This window comes from Caloenas nicobarica, chromosome 1 (genome assembly GCF_036013445.1).
Source record: "Caloenas nicobarica isolate bCalNic1 chromosome 1, bCalNic1.hap1, whole genome shotgun sequence".
Taxonomy (NCBI): domain Eukaryota; kingdom Metazoa; phylum Chordata; class Aves; order Columbiformes; family Columbidae; genus Caloenas; species Caloenas nicobarica.
This window is the reverse complement of record NC_088245.1, coordinates 21,873,921-21,901,012: the sequence shown is the minus strand read 5'-3', so window position 1 is coordinate 21,901,012 and position 27,092 is coordinate 21,873,921. Positions and strand designations below refer to the sequence as shown.

Below are 27,092 nucleotides of genomic sequence, written 5' to 3'. Positions count from 1 at the left end.
GCGGTGGCCGCGCTGAGGGAAAGTGGCGGCCGTGGCTCCCGCTCCCGCCGGGCCCGGGGGAGCCGCCGCAGGTAGGGCGGGGGGCGCTGGGGCGGGGCCGCCGGGCCCCCCAGGGCAGGAGCGGGCGGGGGGAGTGGGGCCGCCCCGCGGCGGGCGGGGTTTTGCGGACGGTGCTGCTGCCTGCGCGCCGCGGCCGGGCGGAGCTGGGCGCGATTCTCGGTGGGCCCAGCCTGACCGCAGGGCGAGCCCCCGCCGCCGGCTGCTCCCCCGGGGGTGCTGGAACCCCCGGCCCGGCCGGTGGGTGCTGCAGAGCCGCCAGGATGGGCGGTGTGGTGCGGGCCGGCCCTGCGCTGCCCGGCACCGTCCGCACCTGCATCATCTCACCCGCATCTCCCTGCTCTTGGGGGCCCCACAGCTTCTGCAGAGGTGGCCAGTGTCTCCTGAGAAGAGCCGGAGTGGTGAAGCTTTTGGAGGTGTCCCCAGATGAATCCTGTGTTAGAACAGGACAGTCTTCTCTGTTCTATTTCAGTCTGTCAGGCAAAATCAGGCGTCTGGAATTAAGCTTGCACCACCGTCAGTTTGCTTGCGATCAAAGTCGTGGTGTTATTTTTATAGCTCATGTCCTAAATGCATGCTAGGTCAGTTTTCTTCTCTCTCATTTCGGGCCCTGTCAGTTTAAGTTAAAATGTACTCGCCAGTTTCTCATATGTATGTTTCTTCCTTTTCCTGATATTTTTCAGATCTCCACATGAAACCAGAGACCCAGGCTGTAACTGCTGTAGCCCGACAATTTGGTTTGAGATGGAGAGCATTACGCAGTTGTTCAATGATCTGTGTGAGGCACACTTGACAGGTTTGCCATGGAAGGTCCACCTGGGCAGGCAGAAGATCAGCAAGAGAAGGGCTAAGCAAAGTCTGAAAAGGGTTGCTTATAATGCCCTCTTCATGAACCTTTTTCAAGATGAGGCTCGTAAGCTGCAATCAAACGTTTCCAGGCTTCCAGTAAAAAACAAAATTTTGATGTTGTCTTTCAACTTGAGAGTTGGTGGCCTAGGTGCACAAGCAGATAGACTGGAGAATCTTGTAGAGGAATTGGAAACAGCTGAGTGCTTACCATTTACTGAAGTTAATTCTGTCTTGGATCTCTTAGTACAGCTTGCTGGAACAGGGCCTCCTCAGCTTGTACCACAAAAAAAGGACTATTTTCTGAACAACAAGTATGCTGGGAGAAATGTAAAATATCAGGGTTATGATTATTATGACGTGAGTGTATTTGAAGCTGATATACAGTCTCTCATAACAAACGAAGAATGTCAGTTCAATGACACCATTCAAAAGACGCTTCAGATAATGGAGGCTGCACCTGGCACTGGACTCCCTGCCATAGGGCTGTTCTCACAGAACTGTCCTGCTGGTGACAAGTTTGAGAAAGAAACGCGGGTCTCGCTCTTCGGTGCTCTAGTCCATAGTCGTACGTATGATATGGACATCAAGTTGGATTTACCACCCGTGCCTGACAATGCAGATTTGTCTGGACTTGCAATTAAAGTATAGTATCATTTGTTTTGGCCTCAGAATGTATGCATGCTTTCAATATGCTGCTTTGAAACTACAGTTTAAAATACAGGTGGTCCTTTCATTTGTAATAGAAGCATGACAGTGTTGGAATTGAAGATGCAGCCGGGATCCTTTTCTTTGTTGAGAACCAGATAGATAAGCTTTTGGGGTACAGCAAACCTTGGTCTTGTCCTATAACTGTGTAAAAGACCATCACGTGGCCATAGTCTTTATGAAGTTGAGCCTTCAGTGATATCTGTGCCTTCCCCAGCCTGCTGTGTCTACCGAACTCCTTTGTGTTGTTGCTTATTTGTTACTGCTCAGCTTGACCGAATGAATACATTGCTGTCTGAATGTATGTCTTGCTATTCGGATTACATTACCTAACTTGTATTTCCTTCTTGGCTTGTTAATATCTTAAACCATCTTTTCTTCAGTTATTCTATTTCATTGAACCTCCTAGTTCCCACTGTCCTTTTACCTTTTCAGTGTGTACAGTTTCTACTGTATCTTTTTTTTCCTTTTTGCTGTGGATTCTGTTTATTTTTCCTATGTTATATTCTTGTAGAGGTACTAGATAAACTTGTTCGTTTTGTTTTTCTTTCTTCCCATTTTTACTGTAGGTAGGTAGATTTTTTTATATTTCTGTACTTTAATACTTATTTTGTTCCCTTTGCTTAACATATGGATAACTCTTACAATTCCCTTAACTCAAGATCTTAACTGAAACTTGAAGGCAGACACCCGTGTGCCATTCATTGCGCACATATGGCTGTAAATTGTAACCGAGGGGAGACAGAACCTTTTTGAATAGGCACTGTACTCTTCCCGTCACACTGGAAGATCTGAGATTTCTTGAAGGATGTGCTGCATTTTATGGGGGTGTGATTGTCTTATACTAAAACTGGATACTATTCTGTGCATGTAACTCCTGTTGAGTGGGAACTGAGGATGTGGCAGATACGCTGTTTGGACACATGCAGATTTTCTGCGCATGAATAAGCATAAGGGATCAAACTGTATTAGTCGTAGTTAACAAAATGTTTACAAAGTTGAAGAATTACGGCCTGAATCATTTGTTCAAATGAAATACTGAGCAGTATGATTTTATTGGTGTTACAGGTTGTTGAAAATCCAGAATTCAGGTTCTAAATTTTTAGAACTATATGCTTACCAAAGAAGTTTCAGTTTTCACATCAACAAACTTAGTATATTATTTTGATGGTGATTGTTGTTTTGTGTATAGGCATTGATACCTGCAGAGACGTAGCAAATGAAGAGTGTGTTCTCAGGAAAAACTTAAAAGAGATATAAAAGGGAGATGGACAACACTGGTAGAGTCATGTAGTTACTTGATCACAAATGATGGCAGAACATCTTCTCTATCAACATATTTTTCTTCAGTAAAATGTTTTCATGTACAACATTTGAACTTTCTCTGACAGGTTCCTCAAAGTATAGACCAGTCAGAAGATGAGGGATTCCAGTCAGCATCCAATCTGACTCCTGATTCTCAGTCAGAGCCCAGCATGACTCCGGACATAGACCTGTGGGATGCGGTGCTCACGTACGGACCCAGCAAACGAAGATGTTGGGAAAGAATTGGATAGTATGTGTCTGAGGTTACTGGCAAACTTACTGTGCATCATGTGCAAATGTATGGAGGTGCATTTCGTCCTAGTTCCACGTGACCTCACTATGAGAGATGTGCATATTTAATTCACAGAATTAAATACTGCATTAGTGATGGAGAAAGGAATAAACGTCATGTAGGTGCAACAAACTGGTTCTTAGATTGCGACTGTTTCATAGGAAGAGATAAAACAAAATCATCTTTTTCAAACACTGAGGGGATTATGGAAGCGCTTGCTGTTTGCGTGAAATGCAACATTTTTTTAACTAATCTGACTTCTTGTGCACTATGCAGTTTATCTCAATCTAAAAAGATTCCATATTTTCAGTTTCAAAAGAGGCCACAAACAAAGCTGGTAGTTCTCTGGCAAGATTTCTGAATCAGAACTGATGTCCAAATTATGTACCTGTTTCTTCACGGTACTGGTTTTGGGCTACAGTTTCGCTGACTGAATGCATATTCCCTTGAAAATGTACTGTGTTACTAATATCTTTTTCTGTGGTCAATACTGGCCGTGTAAAATTCTGAAATGCCTTTTTTTCTTCAAGAGATATATTTCTTTTCATATAATCACCTTGTAACGTTGTGTTTACTCTGACACAGCCCACCTGGTAAAAAAGAGGAACCGTACCTTACTGAAGCCGGGAGAGAAGCTTTTGACAAATTTTACAAACTTCGAGAAGGGGAATTGCAGCTGTTCAGTAATACTGTACTTCAGCTTCCACAGCTTGTGCTTATGAAGGAACCTGAACTGGTTAAGGATGTCTTGAATGTCCTCATTGGTGTGGTATCCACTACATTTTCACTCAATCAGGTATGGAAGATTTTTAACTGTGCATCTTAGTTGCATCTTTTCCTGTTTTTTCTTTGTAGAGGTTTCCTCTTCAATAGATGTATTTCTTTTGAGATATTGCAGTTGTGGGTGCTGTTCAAAAGTTGAGTGTGACCCAACAGCAGTAAGGCAGTATTTATATATTGCAATAATGATGCTATTGCAGCAGGCTAAGGGTATTTGTAGCCCTCTAAGTGAGAATAGGTTAATGAGTGCATGAAAATAGATGTGTAAATAGTTTTGTAGATTGGATTTTCTTTAAAGATTTAGACGATGAGTCTTATTCTGTGTATTCAAAAACACTGTTCATACTTGTGAAATTTTGCTACAATTTAATACATTGTCCTAGCTATATTGCCTCAGTTACCAGAGTATCTGAACTGAAAATTTGCTGTTATTTTTGTATGTAAATGTTTGCTATTTTAAATCAGAATACAGCTATGAAATATTTGAATCTGCATTTTTTTTTCTCCCTATATTCTTTTAGGCTGCTCAGACATTTGTGATAAAGGAGGGAGTGTATGTGTCTGGAACTTCACCAGAGACAATGCACAACCTGCTCTCCGAAGTTGCAGAGTATGGAACCTATTACACACGGCTAAGTCGTTTTTCTCTTCAGCCAGTTTTAGATTCTTCGTACAGCAAAGGACTTGTGTTTCAGGTGAAACAATTGTATTAAATCATCTTGGTTTAATGGGCCAAATATCTTAGGTAGAGAAGGTAACTTTGATTCATGTAAAGCTGGAATTTCTGCATTCTGCAAAACTGCAAAGCATTTTAAGTGTAATGCTCATCCCAGGTCAGCAATGAACACTGTGTTTAAAGCCCAACTCTGTGTGCTTAGGGCTTGCTGGCACTGAAGCAAGTGATAAAAGGTCTTCACTACCTAAAATGCGATTTGTTCTGTTGAGGACTAAAGGAATATCATTTTTAGATGTTTTGAAAACGTTTATACATTAAGTTGTATAAAATTAAAATACAAGAACTTTCTTAATACATTATGCATATATAGAATATATATATTTTTAAATGAAAACTGAAATAGAGCAATATGATATTTAATAGCTCTAATTACTTTTTCTCAGTTCAGAATTAAGTTCAAATTTTCCCTGTCAGTCCTCTGCATATTTTGCTGATCTGTATGTACACTGTGTAATATCAGGTGATTTCATCTCTTTCTAATGTATAGAATTACGTTTAAGATTGATTAAAACATATTCCTTCTGAATATCTGATTTACAGTAATGTTAACAGAAACTGAATAAGAAGGTCTCTCTCCTTGTCTTGTTAGAAAAAGTTTTAGAGGAGATTTTTCCAGTATCCAGGTTAGGCGTGAAAATAAGGAAGCAGGTTGCCCTAGGTTCCTACGACAGCTGTTAGAGAACGAGGAGCTCCTCAAGGGGCAATTCAAAGAAGCTGAACCAAGGTGCTTTATTATACTGTGCCTGGGTATGGGCTCTGTGCATTGAGTGTATAAAGAGTATAGAGGAGTCACCTGGCTAATTCGAATGTCTGAAGCTGCACTGACTCTCACTTTGGTACACAAGTCTCTCCTACCTGCATATGCCAATTATTTTAGTAAAGGGTTTGTCTTCAATGCTGATGCAATTCAGGTGAAACATAGATAGACTATTAACTGCTTTAACAGTAAGACTTTAAATATTTTCTGTTGATACCAGGCATTCACAAGTGGGCTGAGAAAATATCTTCAATATTACCGAGCCTGTGTTTTGTCAACACCTCCTACTTTAAGCCTTCTAACAATCAGCTTTCTCTTCAGAAAATTAGGTCGTCAGTTGAGGTAAGAGAATAATATTAAATATTTAAGCTTTTCATAGCAGGAAAAAATGCAATCTATTTCTTCATACACACTAAAAGAGGCAGTGTTACACAGGCATTCTTACATAGTCTTTCAGTATTTTTCCTCTGTTTTAACCAAAAATTTCTTTATACCCAGAATGTTCTAGGGAAAACATGTAAGGCCTTTACATTCAATTTCTTTGTTATCCCTGTTATCATTCGGCTGATACGGTAGGGCGGTTGTGTGATATTCAACTTTAGCAAAGTTCACATCACTGTGATCTCAGAGTCTTCTGGTTGAGATTGTTACGTATGTTTTAATATTGTTTTTTAGGTATTTAGCTGAACTTTGTGGCATAGGAACAACAGCGCTGGGGATCAGTGGTGGAGCTGCTGCTTCATTTCCTATGGTGATAATTAATTCAATGTTTTTCTGTTTGGTTTGGGTTACAATGTTAATATTCTTCAAAATTAGGTAGGGTTTTACATAAAATATTTAGTGTTGGTTTCTCTGCTACTGAAGATATGACCTTGGACATCAAGTTAGAATGCCATGACCCTTTCTCCAGATATTTTAAAATTTGGAATTTTGTCTTGTGTTTTCAAGTCCTAAAATAAACAAAGGACCCAAAATAATCCTTAGAGTGCATTTCATTTCATTTCATTCTAAAGGAGATGTTTGTAACAAGTCAGGTGAACCCAAGTCTAAATATACCTGCTTCTCTCCAGTGACTATAAAGTGAGCTGGAGGTAACGAGCTCAGGTAAAGTGATGGTAACTGCACACAGCCAGAGCAAGTGAGATGGATCCTGTCTTCTGTGTCTCATGAAACATGTAAAGCTGTGTATTTATTAAAGTTGCAGTGAAGTTTGCCTAATATTGTAATATTTTTCAATTCTTTAGGGTGTTAAATTGCTTTCCTATCTGTACAAAGAGGCTCTCAACAACTGTAGCAACGAACATTATCCAGTTCTGCTGTCTTTGTTGAAGACGAGCTGTGAACCATACACAAGGTGTGTTCATACTGTTCTCTGCATAATTGTGTTTCAGAGCAGCTCTGATTTAGTAACCTGGTGAATAACTCTGCTAATTTAACAGTGTCTTTTAACATTTTCAGAGAAAATAGAAGATGTGGCTGTATCTGCAAAATACTTATTAAAATTAATTCATTTTTCTGAATCCTTTTTTCCCTCTCTTTTCCAGCTCAGTAACATCATAAGGATTTTATGTGTGACTAGTTTAGTAAATAAATACATGCAAATAAGACTTCTTGCTGCTGATCCTGAAGATTCATATTGGAATATAAGACTCAGATAAACTTCTGGTGTTTTTCTTCTCATACCTGTAGTAAAATCCCGAAACCAGTAACTAACAGGTTTCTCTTGGTGTTGCACAAACCGAGAAAGTCCACGCTTATTTCCACTATCTTTTTGTTGTGGGCTTTTCAGTAAGTAAAAATTATTTTTAAAACATTTTTTTCATTAAGTAGATGTAATTATCTAACAATAGGAGGTAGAGTTCCCTGGATTGCAACAGTTTTGTTAAGCAGTGCACATCAATTTAGAAATCATTAGTTTATACACTTCTGAAGAGACGCTATATTTTTCTAAATAGCTATTTATAGGGATTTTAGCTGTAGTCTGTCATCAGTTTACAATGGTTTTTCATAGATCTAATGATACTTGAAAGAGAGAACCAAAATCTGTCAAAACGCTCTAAATTTTAGATTCCTCCCATGGTCACCCTTCATGTTTTTTGTTCCTTCTACATAAAATGTTCTTCAGAGAAATTTAATTTCAAATTTACCAGAAGACTCATTGAAATATCTTCACAACTCCTGCCCTGCCATTTATAGTAGGCAGTCAGATTTCTGAAATATCAAGGGCAGGATGTCGTGACATCACAAGGAACCTAAAAAACATGAAAGTGTGCTTACTAGTATGAGATACTTACAGCATTGACTCCTAAATTTCTAGCAAATGGTTGTCGCAACATCGATCACATACGATCAGGGCTGCTGTGGAAGGAGGCCTCCCTTCTCTGCAGAAAGTGTTATCCCACTCATTTATGAACCGGAACGAAATTAAATAATAGAAGTTGTTGCTCAGATAAATCACAGAAACATCAGATTTAACACTTCAATTAAAAATTCTTTAAATTTTTACTTACAACCTTAAAATCGAACAGTGGTTCCTATGCTAAATACTTCCAGTTGGTTACATTGACCCAACATCTAGAAACAGAATTGCCAATAGTAAGAAAAGAAAATATTAACTTCAAGGTGCTTTGAGCCTTTTTATCTATAGCTTCAGATGATTGTAGTTTTTTGCTTCTTCAAAAGTTTGGTTTCGCATGAAGGAAATAGGAAAAAGCGTGAATAAATATTCCAAAATAGTAGTTCTCATTATTGCATGTATATTAAAAATGTCTCTAGGTCCAAGGAAAAAGTGCTTGGTATTGCATCTTCGGTTTATACCCTTTCAGTTTCTCCCTGCTAAAGTTACCTCTCCTTAAAATAAATCCTTCCTCCTTATTTCCCCCTATGCTTTTGATGTGCTGCAAAGATTTCCAGAAATTTTTAATATATACTTAGTAAATTAATAGACAGAAATAAAAAGATTGTTTTAATTGAGGCAATGTTCTTTCATATTAACTAGTTATTGCTGAAATGTTCTATATAAAGATGGTTTCTTTTAAGAAAATGTGGAGACACAATCCTGTGCGTATCTTTAAATACTTAATTGCTGGTTTTTATCCTGCCTATAGCTTGTGTGTTTTGATGTTTTAAAGAATATACTTACTGTTTGGTTATAATAGTTGAGAAGACAAGAGGGTTGATTTTCAATATTGTACAATTTTTTTTAGATTTATCTATGATTGGGTATACAGTGGTGTATTCAGAGACGTTTATGGAGAATTTATGATCCAGGTGAATGAGGATTATCTTTGCTTCAGAGGTACAGTATGTATATGGAGCATTTCTAATTTGCATAAGTTGTGCTGTTAATTAAATAATTAAAAACACATACTTTCATCTTTTTGTTTGATACGTAGATAAACATTACTGGACTCATGGTTATGTTTTGATTTCAAAAGAAGTAGAAGATTGTGTCCCTGTGTTTCTTAAACATATTGCCAATGATGTATACATATGCGGGAAAACCATAAACTTGCTGAAATTGTGCTGTCCTAGGGTAAGTTTGGGTTTGGTTCCTTCCTATTGCATTGAGAAAATCATGTCTCTTTAGAGCAGGTTTCTAGGTTTTCGCCCAATTCGCTCCTCTATTGAAAACTGATATTGTGTAAGTAGGATGTCGATTCATGAAAGGCAGTTACTTGCTCTCACATACCTGGTAGCTGATTGTTCACTCTGCTTGCTAACACCTCACTGCAGAAATATTATTTTTTAACAGCATCAAACTTACCATATCCAGTGCATGTTCTGTATTTCTTATTTTCCTTCGTATTGAAAACAGAAATGTTTTAGGCTTCCAAGCAAGTGCCTTCCATTTTTCACATAACTCGCACTACTGTATTATTTTTCAGTTTAAAAATTCTTCACCAGGTCTTGACTCAGTTCTGCAAAGCTCTTGTATTTCAGCTCCATCACTACATTTCCAGAAAGTGGTTAAATAGTTCTGTTCATTCATATTTTACAGAATGAGTTTTGTCCTTGATAAGAAAAACATGTTAAACTACTTTGTGTCTTCTCTCTTCTCGACATGTGTCTAACAATGAAACAACCACAGAGGTGTCTATCACATTCTTTCCCATGTAACTGGTATTCTCTTTCTTTTTAGGGTCAGAACTGCCCAGTCTTCACAGAGCTGAGCAGTTCAATATCAAATATCTGATATCAGGCATAAGCTTAGTATCTCAAGTGTGATGACCCTCTGCTGGTTCTCCAGAGTCTGCTCTGATAAGCATTCTCATACTGGTAGTTCTGGGCTTTTTGTAAAAAACCAGTGTTAGTCATCATTTCCATTATAAATTACAACTTTGTCAGTCACTAACATGGTATCTTAATAGACAGAACATTCCCGTAGGATGTGGGGCACCCAGGTTTGACCATCCATCTGCCTGAGAGTGCCAGTCACGTTTCATCCCTCTCCATGATAGTGCCCTGAACAGCTTGTTCCTTTTGCTGGGGCTGACACAGGCCCAGGAATGCAGCTCTGGGCATCCCGTCTTCCGGCTGTTACCAGCAGACTGGGGAAGCCAGTGTGAGCATGCTTGTGCCTGCCTTTTTTTTTTTTTTTTTCTTTTAACTCATCTGTTTTCTGCACTGAGTGGAACAGCTTCAAGATTTAGAGGGGTTGAGGTGGAGCAGAAAGACCTAAGATATTTAGCTTAGAGAACAGGTGCTCTGTGATGTGCATGGGCCAGATTTTTGAGAGTTACGTCTTGAGTAGAGCTCTCTCCCGTAGTTGTGTGTTAGTTCTGTTTCAGACAGTTACTATTACATGGGCATCTCCAGGGGATGTAAGTGAATAAAACCTAACTTTTGATAGGAGGGATGCATTCAGCGCTGAGTTACCCAGGCTTGGGTAAAAGCAAAGGAAAGCAAAATTTTAGGCATTTAACACTTTACTAGTATAAATGTTGTATATCAGATTTTGGATTCGTGTCCAATGCAGTGGGAAAGAGGGGACCCTGAGAATTTGACCTGTGATCCACATTCTGGAACATTATACCTCTGTCTCCTACTTTGAATTAAATAAATGCTAAAACCAACGATATTATTAAAAACTTTAAATTCTGTGTGGAGGCTTGTTTCAGTATCTTGAAGCATTGCTAAGTTAAAAAAAAATGTAACATCAGTTCATAATCTCATATCTTACAATCTTAAAAATGTATTTACAAGGAAATTTCTCATTTTTCAGCATTATATATGTTGGTCAGATATACCTGTTCCCCGGATTTCAGTTATTTTTTCGCTTGAGGAGCTGAAAGAAATAGAGAGAGATTGTGCAGTGTACGTAGGTCGAATGGAGAGAATTGCCCGGTACAGTTCCATAAGCAAGGAGGAAAAGGTAAATGAATAAAAGAATAAAGACCTTATTGTTGGGATTTTTTTTTTATACTAATTTTTCATTTTTGTTGTAACTTTGAAAGAATTTGTATTCATGCTCAGAATTTTTTCAATGGTCAATTGCTGTTTGGATTGTTGTCACAGCATAAACTTATTTAATGTAACTTTTAAAAGTGTAGGTGGTCTGTTGGCATTTGTTGGCCTTTTCATGTATTGAATGAGTTTTGGTCTTCCATTGTAGTTCTTTGCAGCAGCAGATTTGCCCTCCCAGTTGTTAGATTCTAATATAACAAATGTGACGTTCTTATTAGTAACCAGATAAGACTCTTTTTGTAATTTGCATAGCTAATTGTTTTTTCAGAACTCTTTTAACTATAAAGACATTTCCGTCTTTCAGATGCTCTCAATGTCAGATGGATTTTGTTTGCTGTAAGGTCTGAGGTATTAAGTTCCAGTATTATAGACTTTCAGTTTAATTGTTTTATTCATATTTCTGTGCTGTAACCATAGATTAATAACCATTATAAAGCATACACCTGTCTTTGCAACAGTGTATTTTCAAGTCTAAAATAATAGAAAGAAGTCCCACCTGTATTTTTGTTTGTTTGTTTTTTTAAGGATCTGCGCATGGAAATAGCCAGACAAGAATTAATTGTTCATGCCCGAGAAACTGCTAGCAAAGTGCTGAAAGCCATTAATGGTGAGTTGCGGTGGTGGTTCCTCTGTTTTCTAGTGGGTTTTTAATGTAAACTAATAATATCTTCACTGTAATACAGATCGACAAATATCAGAACGGATGGCTTTGGATGTGAAGAAACGGGAACAGTTTCAGAAGCTGAAAGAGCAGTTTGCAAAAGACCAAGAGGTATTTCTGTGCGTGTTGCTAAAAGCCAACTGTATTTCTTAGGCAAGTAAGGATATCTTGATTTATTGTACTGAAGCTGAATGAATAGTTCCTGGGGTACAAATAAGAACTTGTTGCACGTGTGCGTTACGGCTGGTATTGAGAGCAGCTTTTAAGAGTTTTAAATATTTATGCAGCGTCGCCTTGCAATAAAGCAAGAGGAGATTGATGATGACTTCAGCTATGCCCGAGAACTCAGAGAGAGAGAAAAAAGACTGAAAGCTTTAGAAGAAGAACTGGAAAAAAAGGCAAGGTAAATGTATCTGAGTAGTCTTCCAAAGCTTAGATAACTCCAAAACTATCACAAGACCTCAAGAAAAATTATTGTATATTAAAATTCATAGTGTTAGCAGTTCCCAGACATTGGTCTACAAGGTTAATGTTTGCATTTAAAAGATAGATGTAAGGATTTTTGGTAATCCGTGAGCAATTTTGTGATTTAGGAATGGTTAGTGGCCCACAAATCTGGGACCCGCTGATTTGTACCAACCCCATCCAGTCTGAATTTTGTTATGATCTGAGTTTGAGGAAAAAATTTAACTATGTCTTACAATTAAAGGCTGAGCCCACAGCAAAATGCTCAAATGTATGTCAAAGGAGAAGTAAAAAGCAGACAGAGGAGTTAGGTTGATAATTATTTTAATTGCTCTTGTTGTGCATCTAGTTGTATTTCACATGTTATACCTAAAAATACTTAAGATAAATGAGTGACCTACTAAGAATAGTTACAAAAATATATATTGACTAAGAATACAGTCCTTTTGTCTTTGCTTGTGTCTTCTCTGTGATTGAAGCCTCTGGCTTCTACGTAAGATGCTTCTGATTTCCAAAGTGCAAAAAGCTCTTAATCTTTAGAACGCAAGGCCAAAATCAATATGCAAAAATCTGTAACTTAGCTTTGTTTTTACTTTCACTTAGGCAAGAATTAATTGACCATTATAGCAAACTTTCTGATGATGCAGCCCGTAGGGAACAAAGAGCGTTATGGAAAATCCAGCGACACAAGTTGGAAACCGCCCGTCTTAAGTTTCTATTAGAAGACCAAAAACGCATTGAGGTAACTTCTGAAAAGATTTAAGAAATGTAATTTAGAAAATTTGGTACCTGGTACTTAAAGACTTTTGATTTTGTCATTTTTACTTGTAGGAAATGCTTGAAAAACTTCCAGATGGAAACTACAGGAGAAAATTAGATATTATGCCTTATAAACAGTGCCAGTTGGCTTTAGATAAAAACCCTGTTGTGAAAGATCCACATTCCCAGGTGAGTTTATTTTCTAACATGAAGTCCAGGTGGTTGTTCCAAGTTTCCCTAAAGGGAGTTCATTTCATGGTTCTTTTCAGTCAGTAAACAGAAGGTTCACTGTAACAGCAGGGTGAGTATTTACCACATTATTTGTAGCGCATCTGAAAAGTCGCAAAATTTCACATCTTATGTATGGTAAAGTGCTGCCCAAATAAGTAGCTTGATTATGTGATGAGCCATACAGTGCAATAATTATTTTTTTAGGTGTCATCTGTGAACCCTCTGCATTCTAATGAGACAGCTGGCAGAAAAGAATCTGAGCCTGGACTGGAACATTCTACTTCTACGGACAAAGCATTGCCCATGCCAGAGCTGACAAATAATAATGCTGATCAGCATTTTCAGCCTAAAGCAGCAGGATCTGAAAGCAGTCTCCAAAGTTCAGAGAAAGCATCTAGTCCGCTATACAGTGCTGATTCCTTGCCTGAATCCAGCGTGAATATAGAAGATTTCCTACCAAAGCCACAAGATGAACAACCTGCTGCCGTTAGCGTACAAGGATCTTTGCTAGATGAAGCATTCCAAAATATTAATTCGGATCTTTCTGAGACTTCTCATGTAAGTGAAAATCAGCCTGTCATGAGAGGAGCACTGGAAGGAGAAGACAATGCACCATTGCATCAGCAAAACGAGTACGATTTTAATACAGTTCTCAGACCATCTGCAGCTTGGCAGGGAAATGTTAGGGATGGAGAAAATGTGTTTGATGTGGAGTACAGAAGGCCTCGGTGGAACATCCATGGACATGCTTCTGATGCCAGCATTAGAGTGGGAGAATATGTACCTCATGTGGACACTCACCAGCCACAGGCAAGTCCTTTTGGCCATTCTTCAGACTCCCATATAAACATCAGCAGCTATACTTCTGAAGTGGAATCTAGCCGACCCCGATGGAACATTCATGGGCATGTTTCTGAAGCTCATATTAAAATCGGGGAATATGCTTCAGAGGTAGAGTCCTCAAGGCCTAGGTGGAACATTCATGGGCATGCTTCAGAAGCTAATATTAAGATTGGAGAGTATGTGTCAAACGTAGGTCCTGCGAGGCCTCGGTGGAACATCCATGGTCATGCATCTGAAGCCAATATCAAGATTGGTGAGAACGTGTCAGAGGTGGTCTCAGCTAGACCTCGTTGGAACATCCATGGCCATGCTTCACAGTCACACATCAGGATTGGAGAACTGGTTTCAGATACAGAGCCTGTGAAATCTCGTTGGAGCCCGTTTGGTCATGCATCTCAGTCAAGCATCCAAATAGGGAACTGGGCCCCATCTACAGAAGATGATCCAATACCTCATCGCAAAACCATTTCAGGTCCTTCATCTGTCTCCACAGTTCAGACGCTTCTGTACAGTGAAGAATTGTCTCCTGCTGAAGGGAGCAAAAAGGAAGCAAAAACATCACAAGTTAAGGAAAAGACTTTACCACAGTTGCAGTCATCTGACACTGTTCCAGTCTTTCCTGATGCTAATAGTAAAGATGACAAAAAAGAAAATACAATGGAAGAGAAACAAGAAGGTAAAATAAAGTGTATTCAATTAGCATTTGTTTAAGAGCTCATGAAAGTAACTGTAAATGTTTATGTTCAGAACGGGTATTTACTACTTTATTCCTTGCATAACTTTTCAGACGCTGTTAGAATTCAGAGGAAAGAATTTGACCTTAGTCTTGTCTGTTATATACAATAAATAGAGCATTAAAAAATTCTAGTCTGAAGCTTCTTGAAACAGAACCTTGTGTGATCTCGAGAACGCACAGAGGACTGCTGGGTGGGACTGTGGGGAAGGACTGCTACTGGGGTGGTTGTTTCCGGGACAGTCTACAGAGGAATTTTCAAGAATTTTGGGAGCAGATCTGGAGTATGAACCAAGCGTTACAAGCAAGTCTAAGTAAATGCTGTCTTTAATTTTCTTGTAATTACAGTAATTGCGAATGTGGTCAACAGGGACCCTTCTCCAGATTCCTCACAGAGCTTACAGGTAAGAAACAAAGTAGTTGTCGAGAAGACTTCCTTTTCCTTCGAAGGATTAAATACACTGGTAGTTAAGGTAATTAGTTTCGGTCCTAATCTGGTAATTGCTGTAGTGCCATATTGTCTTTACATGTCAGGAAAGTAAAGGTGAGTAAGCTCTTTTATTTTCAGTTGGAACAACTTGTCAGCTATCTGTAAGAACACATTAAGTGTGAGTTGGCATCTCTCATAAAATTTGTCCATTTTTTTGTTTTAGGCAGAAGAACCCGAAAAAGCAATTCCACAAGATACTATACCTCAAGAAACTTCATTTTCTGAAGCTGATGCCCCCAAGACTAAGGAGGAGGAAGAGGGAGAGGAAGATACATGGAAGAAAGAACAAGCTTATTTGAAAGCCTTATCGGATCAGTATTGTATTGAAAAATATCAAGATAGTTATGATTTGATGTGTGAGTAGAACTGTTGGAACAGTAGATCAATAGAAGATGTAGTAAACTGTAGCAAGGAAGCTGAGTGCCAGAAAAATACGTGAATTACTAATAAATGACCAACATTATGAACCGCAGTAGCCAAACATTTTGCTTCTAGGCACAAAGATGAGAAATACATTTTGGCACATGATTTTCTAACCTAGAAGGGTTTGTAGAGATGAATAGGAACACATTATCAAATTGCTTAAATATAATAACTTACAGTGTTGATATGTTTTTAAATTTAGCAGAACTCCCAGTTTCTCATCTCTTGCATCACGTGATACCAAGATCCTACACTTTTCCTGTGGACCCCGTGGTACAGTCAGCAACAGATGAAACGGCTGTACAGCTGAGTGAGCTCTTATCCCTGCCAGTGCTGATGAAACGTTCTATTACTGCTCCACTTGTGTCTCAGTGAGTATTTGTTAGAAATGGTGAGTCCATAATTTAGCAGTTAATGTCGTGTTCTTTATTAGTTCTTTTTCAGGACAAGTTGCATATAGATCTGTTCCCTTAAATTTTCTCTTTGCTCCTGGAAGTGTTTCAGTGGATGGTCCATTATTAACTAAACGGTTCAGATTTACTTAAAAATAGTAACGCAAACTTATTTTTATATGTGTAAATTAAAAATTTGAAGGTTCTGTTTGAAATACAAGGGCTTGGAGGGAAGTGTTTGCTCTCAGACTCATGGATTATGCAGCAGTGGTTTTGACACCATTGGTTTCCGTGGTCTTTTAAAAAATGTGTATTATTTATAATGTTTGTGCTAGTTTTTATTTGGCAGTTTTAAGATAAGGAAAAAATATTTTGATTATGTGAAAGCTCATGCATATTAATCAGGATATATTTTATGTTTCTATGGGAACTCTAGCTTCAAAGGCTGTTTTGAAGTTTAATAGAAGCTGTTCTTGTTACTATTGGAATATATAGGAAACCACATATGTGTTGGACCATTTTATTACTGTATCTAATGGCATTTTAAAGAAAAGTTTGTTACTATGTACAAGATTAGCTTCTGTCATGAGAACAGTTATTCATAGATGGGTTGAAGTGCTTCCTGTTTTGGAATCTTCCTTCTTGTTTGTATTTTATTTACTAACTCTGAGTATACTATACTCCAAGTTTGGTACAATGTAGAAAGATCTAATTATCTAACTTAGTTTTAAACATCTAGATTGTCTACTGGAGTGATCTGTATCCAGATTCATGTATTCAGCGAAGCAAAGTGAGCCTGAGTTGTGTGCTGGCAGAATTAGCCTATCCCTGATATATGAATTAATTTATTTAAAGTTAGCTTCAATACCTACACTATACTGCAAGTTGTAGTATAGACCTGCCCTCAGTATCTACTGTCAGAGCTTTACCAATTAGGATGCTCTTCTCAGGGAGTTAATAGTCTTTCTTAATCTTTTTGTGTAGGTGACAGAGATAAGACAGAAGGCTATTGGTAAAATATATTGACAAAATGTTGCTCCAGGCCCAGCAGCGTGTTCTAAAGATCATTATATGTAGCAAGTATTAAAATACTTCCCCAGTACTGTTCAAAACTCAGGTATCTGAAGTGATGGCTTTAAGTCTGGTATATTCTGGATAAAGATTTTTCTTCATCTTTTTTTTTTTTTTCCCCTTGCTTTTGTGAATATCATCCTGTCTTGGATATCAGAGTTAAGTACTGGAGCATTAATCTGATGTAGCCCCAGCTGAACGTTGACAGTAAGGAAGGAGTTGCTTGTAAAAATAATACTTTTTCTGTGTTTTTATTCTTAGTGTTTCTCTTGTGAACAAAGCAATAGTTGACTACTACTTTGTGGAACTGAATGTAGAGAAGCATTTTGAAGCACTGAGACACTTTTTGTTAATGGAAGACGGGGAGTTTGCTCAGTCGCTCAGTGACCTGTTGTTTGAGAAGGTATTTGCTTGGTTGTCTTAACGCTTGGTTTTGGGCGGTTTGACTTATCTTGACACCTCTGGATTAATTTGGGTGGGAATGACGGAATGGTGTGAATTAGAATCCTGGCTTGTGCTGATTTCCTCTTTTGTGCCATGTCATGAAGTCTTTAGCAAGGAGCTCTGTTAATGATGTAAGGCCTGAGGCAAAAGAAGGTCTTTGCTCGGAAGGGATGCCCCTGCCCAAGGAAATCCCAAGGAGGAGAGTAATATTTCCTACTGCTAATCCCAGAAATAGAGTACAAGTATTCAGCACATTAAGGATAATAATTTCAAATTTTGACAGATAAGCAGTCGTGGAAGGATATTTCCCTCTTTTCTGTGGAAACTGCTGCACTGTTGCTCTATCCCCTCTCATTTGCTGGCAGCAAGGCTGGAACAGCCTGTTGCCATTTGCTAGAACTCAGTGGAAAGCTCTGCATTGCAAAACACCTACTCTGACCTCAGCTGTCCCATCGAGCAGTGGGCAGGTGTCTGAAGAGAGTGCTGGGCCTTCTGCTTAGACAGAATTTTCATTACTTACCCCTGTGCTTGTGGAGGAGGCAGCAAGCTAGGAAGGACAGTGTGGGTCAGTGGAGCTGATTGCCAGTGGAGATATGTGGCTGTAGGGTAGTTAAGGCATTTCTCTGGTTCCCAAGAAACCTTTAGACCCAACTAGGGAAATCACTTGTGGATTTAGACTCTATGAAAAACTTTATTTGTAAACCTGTGAGGGTACCAAGTTGATGAGATAGGCAGACCGGAGCCATACCAGTCATACCATACCAATCCCAGTCCTACCGCTGACTTTCTGCCCCACTAAAGCCCAAAGGCTGCATTCCCTGCAGCAGGGATGTGCAGCAGCTGCTGAACCACAGCAAACTGCAACCAAACATATCAAAATAAATCAGTACAGGTAGGAGATTACGTTCATGCTGTGAACAGCAAATAGTCCAGAAGTTGCTTCTTCTGCTGTTTATGCATCCCTACTGCAGAAGCAGAAACTTCCAGTCAATGGTGGGGCCAGGCAGGGTAGTTACCACTTTACCATTCTGCTTCAATTCGCCGGTGTTTTGCCAAGACTTTTTATCAATACTGTGTAATTAGGATTTTTTTTTCCCATAGCTTGGATCAGGACAAACACCTGGTGAATTGCTGAATCCACTGGTTCTTAATTCTATCCTAAATAAAGCACTACAGTACAGTCTTCATGGTGACACCCAGCTCGCTTCCAATCTTTCTTTTGCCCTCAAGTACCTTCCAGAAGTGTTCAAGCCTAATGCGCCTGATGCTCTGAGTTGCTTAGAGCTGAGATACAAGGTAAGAAAGTGTGGAGAAACGTAGTAATAGTGCAATTGTGCCATGGTCGAGTGAATATGTTCTTAATAATGGAATACCTTTAATAATGGAGTAATAAAAATGTGTCATGGAAATTACAGGATTTACTTATACTGGCCATTGCATTACATTATTAAAATATATGTACTAATTTATATGTCCCTGAAATACTTGTATCTGAAATATTCTTATAAATTATAACACAAAAAAGTAGTATGATCAGCACTGCTAATTCTTTTAGGTTGACTGGCCTCTGAACATCGTCATTACTGAGAGCTGCATGAATAAATACAACAAGATCTTCTCCTTTTTGCTTCAGCTGAAGCACATGGTGTGGACTCTCAAGGATGTTTGGTTTCACTTAAAACGCACTGGTGAGTATAATGAATGAACTGGAAGGCATCCTGTTTAAAATTCTTTTAGCACCCTGTGCTAGACAGCTGATTATCAACAGTCATGTCAAGCTTCAAAAGCCACAATTTATTAAATGAACTTCATTGGCATTTTAAAGAGGCTTTACTAATACAAACCTTCATTCCTTTAAAAATCCTGGTTTTAGACAGTCTCCATGGGTGCTGCTGATAATATATTTCTGGTTTTATTTTCAGCTTTAGTGAGTCGTGCATCAAATTCTGTTCAATTTCGACAGCTCCAGCTCTATAAACACGAAATGCAGCATTTTGTGAAAGTTATTCAAGGTTACATTGCTAATCAGATTCTTCACGTTACGTGGTGTGAATTTGGAAACAAACTGTCTTCTGTAGGCAACCTGGAAGAAATTCACAGAACACATGCTGAATACCTCAACAAAGCCATCTTCAGGCAAGCTACCAGGCTTATTTTTGCTTCAAATATTTAAGTTGATGGAGCTGTAAGTCTAGCCTCATGCGTTCTGCAAAAGTGACTTCTACCTGACATACTAAGTGGTCTTTATGTGTGAAAGTGTTCTTAAGCTGGGGAAACAAACTTCATGGCACATTGCAAGGTCCATACGTTGGTGCTTTTCTTCAGCTGCCTGTCCCTTTTGTTCCCCCAGACTCCTTAGAGTCGCTTCCAGCTCCTGTTCACGCTGCCTCACACTCCATGTCCACCCAGGACAGCTCTGACTTAAAGAATAAGAGCACATTTGCCACAGTTCCGTTTTTCCTCTCATCGCATTCTTGTCATAGCTGTTGCAGGTGGATGCTGTTTCATTACATGTAAGTGGTGTGCACAAGTGAGCTGGGCTCAAGCATCTTAAAATGCTTCCTCTGCACCTTGTATATGCCTTTAATGTATGTGCAGTGAACAAGACTGGACTTCAAAGGAACAAACGTGACCTGGTAGCTCTGGCCAGATTCATGAGCAGTGCAAGAGACATCTGTCTTTTAGGAATCACAAGCTTTTAGCCCTTTGGTTACTGTGTATGTGGCAGAAGGGTGGTGGGAATAAAGGAGAGCCACTCAGGGTTTATTTGGTTTGTTCTTCAAGAGGGTCCAGTGGAATGATAAAGTGGAGGGAGAAGAGGTGATAAAGAGCAGAAATTATGAACAAGAAATCTGCCCTTTCATGTTTCTCTTTTTCAGTTTTAACAAGAAAAAAACTTGGCTAAAGGTGCTGTTTGGATATCAGGTGATGGGGTGAGAGGGGATTAAATTTTAAGAAAACTCAGAGCATGATAATGTTTTTAAATGTCATCTTTTCTGCAAATGCAGGTATCATTATAGAAATCAGATACACCAGTGCAAATCTTGGTTTATTGGAAGAGCAAGCAAACTGTATTAGGTTTAGGCACCTTTTTAAAAATCACCATTACAGTTGGCTCCAGTCTTCTGGATTTGTTTTTTTTAAAAGCAATTAAAGAGAAAACCTAAAGGATTGTTACCCCGTTGTATTTTACCTCCTACAACCAATAAATTATGTCAGCTACATTTCTAAAGTTGTTTTTGTTCTGTTAGGGGTCTGTTGACAGAGAAGGCAGCCCCTGTGATGAACATTATCCATAGCATCTTCAGCCTCATTTTGAAGTTCCGCAGCCAGCTGATCTCCCAGTCCTGGAGCTTTGATGCAGGGAAGCAAATGGCTGTTCATCCCAACTTCGCTCTGATGCAACAGTCATACAATACCTTCAAGTATTACTCCCACTTCTTATTCAAAGGTAAGAAATTGTGTAAATTCTAGATAGAAGAAAAAGTCGACTGACAACTGAAAAAACTACAAAGAGGTTTTGGAAGTACAATGTAAAAATAGGAAGATGTGTGTACTTAGCATGTGTTGGGGGTTGGACTAATAGATGATCTTTAAAGGTCCCTTCCAACCCAACCCATGCTGTGTGTGATTCTGTGTTAGAAAATGTAGTTCCCAAATGCAAACCTCATTATTGTGGTTTGCAAAGATCTGCATATCCATCAATTCAAATATCCATACAAGAAATTTAACATATCCCAAAACTGACCATAGGTTTCTGCCAATTTGCAAAATAAGTATTTGGTATTTAGCTCTATGTCTGTGCTTACATTTTTCTTTTCTCTGGAATTGAGTTCTGGAAGTTCTTTTTGTCAGCAATAAGAGATAGTTAGATACCACTTAAAAGTACTTTTAGATATATCTGCATTAGTTGAGTATTACCATTGTTATGAGGTTTGAACATTCTGATTCCTTAGTTGGGCTAAAGCTCAGAGAGCCCCCTAGTATTAGTTGGTGCTTATATCGAGTGCTCCAGGCAAGTGTTTTTCAACTGCACAGATCATTTGCCAAATGTTTTTTCATGTAACATAATAAAATTTCTTCTCTCTGGCAGCTTAGCCTATAATGTGAAGAAATGGTTGATCTGTTTTTCCTCTCCGTTTCTCTTTCAGATCTTGCTTGTGTTTTTAGTAGGAGTTACTTATCCTTCCCCTGAGTACAAAGGTGGTTCATGGGGTTTAGGTTTTTTTCCTAGAAATCCCTCAATTCCTGAAGGAAGTGCAACTGTTTTCCTTAGATCTATTTTTTGTAGAATATTTTCTAGCCAGATTATATTCTTCAGGAAATGAGCTCCCCTTTTTATTCTTTAAGGGTGTCCAAAAATGGTGTCAAAGGACCAAACCCAGATATTTCAGGATGAGTTAGAATGGCTGCTTCCAAATTCTCCAGGAAGTCAGAACACCTCTGGGAGCCACCTAAGCCCATACTACGAGATCTATGGTTGCTTCATGGACAGAGATTAATAGACCATTCCGTAAGGAACTTTGCTGAGTGACCTAGTTCTTTACACCCTCTTTATTAAGCACTACAAAACAACTGTGTCCTTGTTCATCTACACTTGTTCCTTCAGTCACCGTGTATTGTCAAATGTTCTTTCACAGTGGGTTGATCTAGAATCCATTGAAAGCCAATACAAAGTACTCTGGACTTCAATGGCTTTGGCTCAGGCCCTGACTTTAACTATACACTTTCCCTTCTTCCTTGCATGTTGCTGCTGCTTGCTAATTCCCATTATACTAGTGCATGGGATGTTTATGAGTTTAGGGAGTTTCTGTTGCCTTTTTTCCTTGTTACTAAGGATGCTGAGAGCGGGCAGTTTGTTCAGTCATAGAGCTTGAGGGGTTTGTCCCAGGAATTTCTCTTTGGTTTCCTCTCTCACAATGGACTTTGCTCAAGAACACTTCAGCAGAGCTGCTTCTTTCACAGAGGTCACCAGAGGACCTAAACATGCTTCCTGGTCAGTTCACATTCTTATAATAACACACCATCTTATTGTGAAAGCAGCTTGAGAAAGCATTTCCTGATTAGAATAATATAGTTTCACTTAGAACAGAGATGTAAGCCTTCTCTTGCCTGTTATTTGAAATATTTTGCAATTTCAGAAAGAGATAATGAACCTTTCTTATGCAAAAAACAGATATTTGTTTCCATTGTTTTCAGATAATCTGCATTAGGCTTAAAAAAAAAAAAAAAAAAAAAAAGCACAGATACTGTCAAGCCTGACCTTAGAATATTAATCTTAGTTGAAGCTGATTTTATTTTTTTTTGTTTTTCTTCTAGTGGTAACAAAGCTTGTAAATAGAGGATACCAACCACATTTGGAGGACTTTCTACTGCGGATCAACTTTAATAATTACTACAAAGATAACTGAACTCTATGGAGTAAGGATCACTGATTGCATGGTAAAACAGAATGAGATAAACCTATATGCTTATGAAATGTAGAAGCTTATGCAAATGCCATGCAAGAAGCATTTTTCTTCAGTGAAATAACCTGCCATCTAATCCCTTGAAGAATATAACCACCACATAGAGACGATGCTGCTTAAAATCCACCACACCTACCAGTTTTTTGGTCTACTGAGAATTTATGTTGTCATTATTGCAAAGATAGAAAAGCTGAGTGCCTGGGCTGAGTGCAAAACTGTATATCTGTGAATGTGTAAATGTTGTATTTTCAGTGTCGTGAATTTCCACCAATGTAAATACATGTGCGTGAAATAAATTAACAGCTACTTTCTAAAACTGTTGAGAGATGAGTATGAGGTACAAATGTTCAGACAGATGTAAGCGCCTATTTGGTGTGTTTTATTTTCAAATGGATATTAGTTTTCAATCTAAACTTAACTACTTTCTTCAAGGCTATTAGTCACAGTGGAAGAGGGCATGATAAAAACACCTTGCAGTGAGGAGACCTGTGATAAGAGTATTTGACTATTCAGGCACTTGGTAACTGTTGGATCACTTGTGCCAAACTTAGTTTCCTTGTCCCTGATTTAAGCCATACACCTCATTTTGTGGTGATTACATAAAGTCAGTATAAAAATGCAATAACACACAGTTGTAATGCACATCTTCTATGCCATTTCTTTATCTGTGCTATATTTAATTAACTAGCTTCCTTCTGTTCAGCAGACTAGGAGATGGAGTGAGCACGTGGCTTGCAGATGGAGCTGTTTTGTTGCCTACCTGCCTTGCTCTTCAGGCACGTACCAGGCCGGGTGTGCAGGTCCCAGCTCACCTTCTGCTGTAGCCTGATGCCTTGTCCTAACGCCCGACTCCCCAGCAGAGAGCAGCCGCAGAGCTGCTGGTTGAGCTTTCCCGTGAAGCCAGTGTGACTCCCAGAGGCAGGTCACAGCACCTGGCTGGAGTCACCTCTCCGAAACGCCTCGAGTGCCCCTGCTGGGCATCGGTACAGGCAGCAAAGCGGGCAGAAAGAGGAAAGGGAGAAAACGTGGTTCAGAGCACCTGTAGTGCTGGTACCATTACACAAGAGGAGCAGCATTCTCTCCATTGACATGGAAGGAGTGCTCTATGATGAAGGAAAAGGATAGCAAGATTAGCGACAGCTAAAAATCAGAGATTTCTCAAATGCAAGTCGTGAGTACTGCTCATCGTCCCACTAACACAAGATTCCCTTCTATGGTGGTATAAACCTGGCCTGGCATTGCTACACTTGGAGCATACTTCATCCCTCCTGCTGGAGAAAGATGCACCGAACTGCCATAAAATAAATAGTTTCTCTGAATTTAATAATCTGAAATGCTTTATTTTTTTCTTAATCTCCTATGCTTCTGCCATCCTTATACTTCCAATTTCCAAACATTTATAAATACAGTGATTTGCAGGGGGAGGTTGGATTAGAAGACAATCTCCAGAGATCCGTTCCAATCTCAACTGTTCTGGGATCCTTTCGATTAATCTTCATTGTTGCTGTTTGAATTTGTTTGCACCACACTCCTTATCCTCATGCTGAGCTCTGTAATGTGCTTTACCAAATTCATCCTTTTTTGATGCACCTAGTGAAAAATCCAGCAGCAAAGTTATGACTTCAGGTGCGGTCTCACAGTGATGAACTGTTTCCTTATAGATAAAAGTATCCAGGAAAAAAAAAAAAAAAGAGTGCAACATATGGAAAGAAAAAAACCCTTCCTCCAGTTTTTCTTGCTGAACATGAAGGCGTTTGGCATGGAACAGCCCTATGGCCAGTCTGGGTGAGCTGTCTCCCCTCCCAGCTTCTTGCCCACCCCAGCCTGCCCCCTTGGACCAGTACAGTGTGAAACGAGGCAGCCTTGACACGGGTCATCAACAACCAAAACACCGCTGGGTTATCAGCCCTGGCTCAGCCGCAAACCTAAAACATAACCCTGTACAGGCTGCTGTGAAGAAAGTTAACTGTCCAGACCCTGCACGAAGTATTTAATTTTGATTTTGAAAATACTGCTTGTTTAGAAAGGGCAGTTAGGAAACACCAAGAATGACTTAGAATTAGAAAAACAAATGTGTATTTCCAGCTTCGTGGTGTTATATGAGCACTTCAGTGTGGAAATGTTTACAGTAGCTCTCTGCTTTCCTGCACAGTAAAACTTTAGAAAGTCATCTAGAAACATCTACAAATCAGAATTTTCCCCACACCTTGGTACTGGCTCCTAATTAAATTCAGAAGGGTAAAGGACTCACAGCCAGCTCAGCTTGGAGTGTATGGGGCCTGTCAGAGGCAGCCGAAGGACATTCCCTCCTCAGCCTCCTAGAGCTGAGAGCAACTGAGAACCGCCACTGCACATACACACAAAAATAACCAACACTGTAAATGCGTGAAGCTTAAAGCCAAATAAATGCTAAGAAGTTGTAACAAAGATATTAGCTGTGTTCTTTAGAATACAGCCTCAGCTGTTGTAACTTACATAAGATGTGATAGCACTGTGAAACCTGTTGAGTTTACATTCATTACCCCCAAGCAGGGATGTCAAACTCATTTTCACCGGAGCCACACCACCCTCGCGGTTGCCCTCAAAGGGCCAAATGTAACTACTCCTATATTTACACCGTCCTAAAATTACATTTGGCCCTTTGAAGGCAACTGCGAGGGTGCTGTGGCCGCAGGTGGAAATGGGTTTGACAGCCCTGCCCTCAAGTACCCAGTGGCTCTGGAGGGGCAGGTGCAGGTTGTTGCCTCTACCTGTCTCAGACCGACTCCGGCCAGGGGTAAAAGCCCCCTCAGGCCCATTTGCCTGGGTAAGGGGGCTGGAGGGGCTGCTGAGAACAGGTGCTGAGGCTGCTGGGACGTGGCCCAGCAGAACTGAGCAGCCCGAGCCTGTGGTGCTGCGTGGTCTAACGAAGGGTGTTGTGTGGAGACACCTGCTCAGATGTGTGAAGCATGGATCTGACAAAGTAAATTCAGGATAACTGAGGCTTGGGGGTTGCCTCAGCCCTTTGCATGGATGCCCTCCATGCAAAGGGACAAGCAGCAGGTTTGGCCTAAACCCACCTCCATCACAGCCAAGTAACAAATGTAGAATACTAGAAACAATCCTGTTGAACAGATACTTTGGAGTGTGGAGATCTACCTCAGCTGAAGCACCCTGAGAAGCCACGCGTATTCAGGTGGGAAAGCGAGCTACATCAAGGCTGGGTGACGCTCCAGCACTACCTCAAGATATTTCTCAACGTTCCCAATTATCAGCAGAACAAATGACTCATTACTTGCAGTATCACCTAAAAAAATCGCTTTTCTATCTCTTCCTCCAATTTATTTGCAAAGACTGCTCTAATATCTCTCCTTTCTGAACTGACCTAGTCTGCAAGCAAGCAAATCCCACTGCATGAGGATCTGGGTGGCCAGATGAATGAAGAGCTCTGCAGAATTCCAGCGAACAACCCGCTCTGACCCTGCTGTAGCATTAAAGGCCCCGGAGGGCAATCAGCTGCTGCCAGTGTCCCCAGGTGAGATCCTCCAAAAGGCAAGAACCCCTGTGCACTGAAGTGCACTAAGCCAGTCAGCCCCAGGACATTCACAGAGTAACACACACTGGCCAGGATGTCTCGGAAGTCATCTAGTCCAAACCCAGCTTGACACGGGTCCAACTGAACAAGGCCCTGAGCAACCTGCTCTAGTGACACTTTGAGGATCACCAAGGACTGAGATACCACCACCTCTGGACAACTTGTTTCAAAGTTTGGCTGCCCTTATGGTAGGAAAAAAAAAAATCCTTCTATCTACTGAATTTCCCATGTTGCAACCCTGTTCACTGCTTCTCATCCTGTTAGTGTGCTCCCTTGAGAAGAGGCCGCCTCTACCTCCTCCCCACTCTCCCAGCAGCTGCTGTAGACACCAAGCCACTTCCCCATGGCCTTCTGAGGATGAAGAGACACAGTTCTGTCCACCTCTCCTGTGCACGCCACAGTCTGTGCTACTCTGCCCAACCAGTTTCTGGCTACACCACCACAGCAGCTCAGAACAAGTAGACACCATTGCTCATCTGGCTGCCAGTGCAAATATTTCTCCCTTTCAAGCCCACATGTCTCCTCTCTCTGCCCCCTCTCCACCCACCACCACCACCACCAAGCAAAAGGCACAAGCTTTGCTCAAGGAGA

The 27,092-nt window shown here is 39.9% G+C and overlaps 1 protein-coding gene across 2 annotated transcripts; it reads left to right on the top strand.

The window, feature by feature from the left end:
* Positions 1 to 23,226, top strand: TUBGCP6 (tubulin gamma complex component 6). Of its 2 annotated transcripts, XM_065658550.1 has the most exons (27): positions 1 to 71; positions 741 to 1,548; positions 3,003 to 3,166; positions 3,794 to 4,004; positions 4,510 to 4,683; positions 5,702 to 5,823; positions 6,157 to 6,232; positions 6,726 to 6,835; positions 8,688 to 8,779; positions 8,877 to 9,016; positions 10,706 to 10,855; positions 11,473 to 11,554; positions 11,631 to 11,719; positions 11,896 to 12,011; positions 12,677 to 12,815; positions 12,905 to 13,021; positions 13,268 to 14,582; positions 14,988 to 15,043; positions 15,293 to 15,485; positions 15,755 to 15,923; positions 17,277 to 17,418; positions 18,561 to 18,755; positions 19,015 to 19,147; positions 19,382 to 19,595; positions 20,711 to 20,910; positions 21,810 to 21,972; positions 22,779 to 22,856. In XM_065658550.1, exons 2-26 carry the CDS (start codon positions 802 to 804, stop codon positions 21,959 to 21,961), a joined length of 5,298 nt encoding a protein of 1,765 aa, XP_065514622.1. In that variant the 5' UTR covers positions 1 to 71; positions 741 to 801; the 3' UTR covers positions 21,962 to 21,972; positions 22,779 to 22,856. The 2 variants fall into 2 exon arrangements, with proteins under 2 accessions (XP_065514622.1, XP_065514623.1); XM_065658551.1 differs by lacking the exon at positions 21,810 to 21,972 and having other exon boundaries at positions 22,779 to 23,226.
* Positions 23,227 to 27,092: the final 3,866 nt, after the last annotated feature.